At 44.8% G+C, this 5,750-nt stretch overlaps 1 protein-coding gene across 1 annotated transcript; it reads right to left on the bottom strand.

Annotated features, from left to right (window-relative positions):
• Window positions 1–763: 763 nt before the first annotated feature.
• Window positions 764–4,225, bottom strand: LOC119918524 (sodium-coupled neutral amino acid transporter 2-like). Its single transcript, XM_038739302.1, has 4 exons — window positions 4,136–4,225; window positions 2,908–3,052; window positions 2,721–2,812; window positions 764–932 (listed from the first exon to the last, which is right to left on the bottom strand). The coding sequence occupies exons 1-4, from the start codon at window positions 4,223–4,225 to the stop codon at window positions 915–917; spliced, it is 345 nt and encodes a 114-aa protein (XP_038595230.1). The 3' UTR covers window positions 764–914.
• Window positions 4,226–5,750: the final 1,525 nt, after the last annotated feature.

Below are 5,750 nucleotides of genomic sequence, written 5' to 3'. Positions count from 1 at the left end.
ACGAGCACACACCTGGTTGCAATCTTAGAACCGCACCGCTAGTGGCCGCTGAAAACTACATAATGCCCTAACTAACATAAGTATATTATGCTGGAGAAAATTGCAAAGGAAAATAAAAAGTATACAACTCTACAGATTTGTTTTGGAAGAGTTTTGTTTTGACACAGAAGGGTAGCAATAGATGGTGGAAGCTGAGAGTTTTTAGCATTAATAGCACCATTGAAAGAGTAGCTGGAGGGCAGGAGAAGTTCTGCACACCCTTTCGACACAGTGATTGTTTCCTTTGGTAGCAGTGCCAGCCTTCTCTGATATAAACACGTCAAAAGGTGGAAGAGGTCCGAGGGGAGAGGGCAGGGTGGCGAGGCCAGCTGACGGAACAGAGGACGGAGGTGAGTGAACCTGGAGGGGAGACAGACAGACAGGGTTAGACGCAGGGAAAACAAAGTACAAGGAAACATTGATGGCACAGATTACTCCGGGGCTAGAGCGATGAGGTAGCACCAGGTTAGGAGCAATGACGATCAAGCGGAGATGGTGTGGGGAACCGGGGTTGATATGCAGGCAGGGATGGAGTTGATTGCTGGCAGGTGTGGCAGGCAGAGGAGGTGGCTGACGAGGTGCAGGTGTGGGTCGTTGGCTGGGCTCAGGAGCGGAGGGAGAGAGAAAGGGAGAGCACACGCAGGGGAGGAGACACAGGGAGGCAGGCAGAGTAGAGGAAAACACAACACCAGGGGAAAACAGAATCACAAGCAAAAAAAAAAGGAGAAATAAACAGGACACTCACCGTCAGCCGGGCTGCCACCACAGCACAATAATGTTCATGACAAAGCCTGTCTCGCAGGTCTTCAAAGAGCAGAGGCTACTCGCAATAACTGATACATTTTGTGTGAAGTTCACGTAATGTGACCAATCCATCACCGTGACCAGACTGCCTGCATTTAGAGAGAGCACGAGAGAGAGAGAGACAGAGAGCGCATTGCTCACAGCTTCAGGGCTTCTCCGCGACTACTGAATTGCAAAATTGGAATCAGTATATTTAAATATAAATGTTGTCGGTCAGTGTCTAGTCAATGTATTAACACAAACGATTAACAGTCCCTGCACAGTAGTGAGAGAATATCATAACACCTGTCGCTCTGTGTCCTGCTGTCTCTGTTCCCCTCGCTGTGAGACACTACTGTTCTACTGTCTCCAGGATGCTTCATTCCCTCTAAAGTGCCTGTGAGCTGAGGAGATTGAACATTTTCAACAATAGTTCTTTTTAAACTAAATTCAAATTAATTAGGCTAATTTCATTTAAGATCTTAGGCTACTTCAAGCATGCCTGCATGTATGTAGACTCAGCTGGGATTAAATTAAAAGAGAATTGTCACCTCAGACATTTCCTCAATAAATTGGTGCACAAAAATTCACCAGAATGCAGGAAATTAAGTGTTCAAAGCCCAAATTTTTCAGGGGGAGGACCCCCAGACCCACACAAGTTAATATTATCAGGGTTAATTATTATTGGAAAATGAGACAGATGTTAGAGTTACTGCGTGGAGGTCATTTACTGTTGCTTTAGAGACGTACTTTGGGTAGGCGGCAACGGGGGTGGGGGGTTAAAACACATGAAAGATTTCTGTGCTGGACAAAGCCCCCAATGTTTCAAGAGCCTGGAAACGCCCCTGCTGCTTTCCTATGCTACATATAACATTAGTTTACTTGTCTTAATCTAAAGTTACAGGTCACCAATGGTCTTATAAGTGTTTAGTTCTCTCTAACAGCTAGAGTAATTATTTTATTAGTGTTGTTTTCACACCCAGTGCTAGTTTAGTTTTATAACCTACTAAAATATTTATGTTATTTTAGTTTAGTTTTAGTCTATAATCACTTTCTAACTACATGGTACATGGGCTACTTTTATTGTAAAGGTAGAAAAGGGAGGTGGTGTGGGCGAAACTGAGTTGGGAAGTATAGAGATTGGGGGGGTGGGGGGGATTAACTAGAAAAAGAAAAAAAAAACAGGAACAAAAACGGTGCCATCTAAAACAAGGTATACAGAAGGATGAGTAAGAAGCATTACTCATATTTACCACCAGAGGGAGTATAATTGTCCACGTAGTTACAACACAAGGTATAGTATATTCCAACCACTGCATGTGGTCAAATTCAAAGTATTCTCTCATAAAAAAAAGTTGAAAAGAAAAGTTCTCTGCTGTACCATAACTACACAAAACATTTTAAAATAACATTGTGGATCCAGTCCAGGATGATGAGGGTCATGCTGCCGATCATGACCACGAATCCCAACAGCAGGAAGGCCTCGACAGGAGAACAATTTCACATTCAGTGTTCACACTGAGTGACTTTAAGGAAGAGCTTAACAATTTGAGCAATATGCGTATTCACTTTCTTGCAATAGTTTAGATGAGAAGATTTTCTGTTATCTTTATGTTCAATATAAAGCCTAAGGAATGGCCAATAGCTGTTTCCACTCAGTCTTTATGCTTAGCTAAGCTAACGGGCTGCTGGCTACAGCTTCATGTTGAACAGACAAATATGAAAGTGGTGTTGAACTTTGATCTCTCAGCAATAAAGCAAATCAGTCTGTTATTTGAAATGTTGAACTATTGCCTCAAGGTGACTTCAGCTGTATAAAAAGCTTCTATAAATGGCTGTCTGGTGAAGTTTCTGCTAATTCTCTAACGTCCCTGTAGATGTAAGATCTCACTCCTTACCCCGATCTTCAGCACAGACATCATGGACTCCTTGACCGGTTTGATGTAGAAAGCCGAGGGCAGGATGAAGATGAGCAAGGCAGCAGAAGCGCCTGTGTGAGGGGAGACATTTGGAATTTTTGCCTCATTTTGTATTTGAGACGCTTTTTGTGGCATCATATGCATTAACATGCTCAAAGACACCCACTGATGACGGCAAAAATGTCCCTGATGCTGGGGACAAAGATAACCAGGGAGTTGGTGCTGGCCAGCAGGGCTACAGTGATGATGGTGTGGCGGATCCAGCTGAATTCCTTAGAGGTGCACAGGAGCTGGTTTACAGAGGTACGAATCTACAGAGAGGGAGAGGGACAAAAAGAGAGGTTATCCTTTATGATCCCCTAAAATCTTGTGCCAGCAATAATCTAAGATGTGCTCGGTCACTTTGATACTTCCTCTGACCATCCAGGTTAATTGGTGTCTCTAAAATTGTCCTTAGTCTGTCTATGTGTGGCCCTGCGATGGACTGGTGACCTGTCCAGGGTGTACCCTGCCTTTCGCCCAATGTAAGCCCCCCCTTTATGCAGAATAAGTGGTTGACCATGGATGGATGGAGAACTTCTTCTCTACTGTTTCCTTTAAAAATGTAGTCAGTTGTATCTACAACAAACATGATTGCAAGTACTTGAACTGTAGCAATGACCATTTGTAAACTTTTGGGAAAGTCGGGAGTAGACTGCACACACACACACACACACACACACACACACACACACACACACACACACAAAAACACCTGGCAGGAAGAAAAACGCATCCAGCAGAGGTTCAGTACATCATGACCTATATCAGACAAAATCACATTGAGTGGTTGTTCCTAAAAACATATGAAGTTATTTTGTTAACTCAGGTTTGGGAGTGGAGCTATGCCTCAATCACCCCTCCCATCAGCTGTCAAGGCTATGTATACCTGTTCTACTCAGCCTGTCTCAGATTGCTTGAAGCAAGACAGACAGTGCTTGACGCATAAGCGCATGATCACACAAACCGAAAACTATGTTAGAATTTAGCAATCAGCCGGGATCCAGAAATACAGATGAATTTGTCTAATTCAGATGACAATCTGTACAATGATCTGTTTGAAAACCGGCTATATTCCAGTCATGTCGTAGCAGTCAGTGTCTCAGGCAAGTTGCTTGCACTCAGTAGTAGGTCTTGCCTTAAACCTTCATTGCCGGCCCCCTGTCCTGCCTCCTGAAGTTTACAGTCCCCGCCGTCGACCTTCTGCTTGGCCTCCAGAGATCACTGCTCATGCTCTTGGTCGACCCCCCCACCTGCTTGGTCTGCTGGCCAAACCCCCAGGCCACCCTCCTGACCTGCTCAGCCTATCAGGTCGACCACCTGGTCATCCACCCGAACTGTCCAGCTTCTCTGACCTGCCTTCTGGCCATCTGCCAGAGGCCTCTGGTTCCCCTATTCTGCCCTCTGGCCATCTGCCAGAGTCTCCCTGTCTGGCCCCGTTCCATTGTATTGCCCTTGACCACCTGCCCATTTTTCCCTGCCCTGCTCCTTTCTGATATGGACTCAGAGACACTCTATCTTGTTGTTTTCCCCTCTGGACTCTGGCCCTCCTCCTTTCCTCCCACCACTCTGTGTTATCAGTTATTTAGTCTGCTTGGTCTGTTCTGTGTTTGGATTTTTAGTCCTATTTGTTTCTTGTCTTGTGTTCAGTCTGCCTGTTTCCTGTTCTGTTTAAGTTAGTTTTGTCTGGTGTTAGTTCAAGCCCTGTGTCCTGTTTATCTGATTGCCCATCTGTGTCACCTGTGCTACACTCTGCCTGCCTGTGTGGTGTGTGTGTGCTCCCAGTCTTGATTGCCTCATTGCTCCGTTGTTTGCTCTCCCGCCCTGCTTGTACCTGAGTATAAATGTTCGACAGCTCTGTTCAGTCTCTGTTGTGTTATCATCATATGTTGAGTGCTCCCTGCATTTTCAGTCCAAATCTGTTCCTGCACTATTCAGACATACATGGCAGGTATCAACTTCTCCATCAAACTATTCTCTGGCATCAGTTGCCCTTCTATTCTCCATTCTCACATTACCATATTAACCCAGGTTTACAGAAACTTGAACTCGCTCTTAATCTGACTCTTTGCAAGCAAATACACACACACACACACACACACACACACACACACAAACAGTACTGGTAAGAATAGCGTAGGATAGACCATGAATGCTGCTGCCCGTGATGGTATTGCCCCGATTGAAGACGGACATGCCAAAGGAAGCATTGCCCTGGTGCTGTGGGGAAATTAAAAGGTTCACAGTTAGGAAATTAGAAAAAAAAGACATGTGATCAAAGAAGATACTTTTGTTGGAGGATGGCAGAAGCTCTAACATATTCGGTCTCATACTTCTTCTTGCCCAGGTTGTGTTCAGGAAGGTAATTTGGACTCTTTGCCTCCATGTCAGAGTCATGGCTTAAAAAGAAAATAAACCACGGAAGAATTTAGAGTAGTGAATGTGATTTATGTAGACGTACATGATATACAGTTCTTTACAGGCAGTCTCACCCATTTAGTGTGACCTTCGGACAGTCCCGGTGGGGTACTCATAGCTGTTGGTGCTGATGCTGTCTTCTTTCGGGGAGATGTTGAAACGGAGCATCTCAGTTTTGGCAGTGGGCTGTTTCATGCTGTACATTTCAGAACAGAAAAGAGGAGCACATATATTTCTGTTATTTTTATGCATCTGCGCCTGCCGTCCCGCACAGTGCTTTTAAATTCTGGCTGTGTATTTTCACGTTCCCTTTATGATCTACCCTAATGATCAATATACTGAGCAGGCGCATGCGACAGACGCTCCTTGTCAATCTTACACCATGTGACTTTTCTTTGGAGGGTGAGAAGGGGGAGGGTGACACACCGGCAATGGTGTGAAAAATACTACACTGGCGTGTGCCCACCCAACATCACTTCAGTGCCACTGTAGACACTAAATGACAAAAAGCTGCTGTAAGCGCCGCTGACTTTGTGCACATTTCCCTCCGAA

The sequence above is a fragment of the Micropterus salmoides genome, unplaced genomic scaffold, assembly GCF_014851395.1.
Source record: "Micropterus salmoides isolate LMB-PRFRI ecotype aquatic unplaced genomic scaffold, ASM1485139v1 Ms_hic_scaffold_23, whole genome shotgun sequence".
Taxonomy (NCBI): Eukaryota; Metazoa; Chordata; class Actinopteri; order Centrarchiformes; family Centrarchidae; genus Micropterus; species Micropterus salmoides.
The sequence above is the reverse complement of the archived record's forward strand: the minus strand, read 5'-3'. Positions and strand labels throughout refer to the sequence as shown.

Excerpts from the sequence above, each read along its gene's own strand:
- LOC119918524 (XM_038739302.1), bottom strand. The coding sequence starts at position 4,225 with ATGGAACGGGGCCAGACAGGGAGACTCTGGCAGATGGCCAGAGGGCAG. Across the intron at positions 3,053-4,135 it reads GGCAGATGGCCAGAAGGCAG|ATTCGTACCTCTGTAAACCA; the intron begins GTCAGAGAAGCT and ends CCCTCTCTGTAG. Across the intron at positions 2,813-2,907 it reads GGACATTTTTGCCGTCATCA|GCGCTTCTGCTGCCTTGCTC; the intron begins GTGGGTGTCTTT and ends CCCCTCACACAG.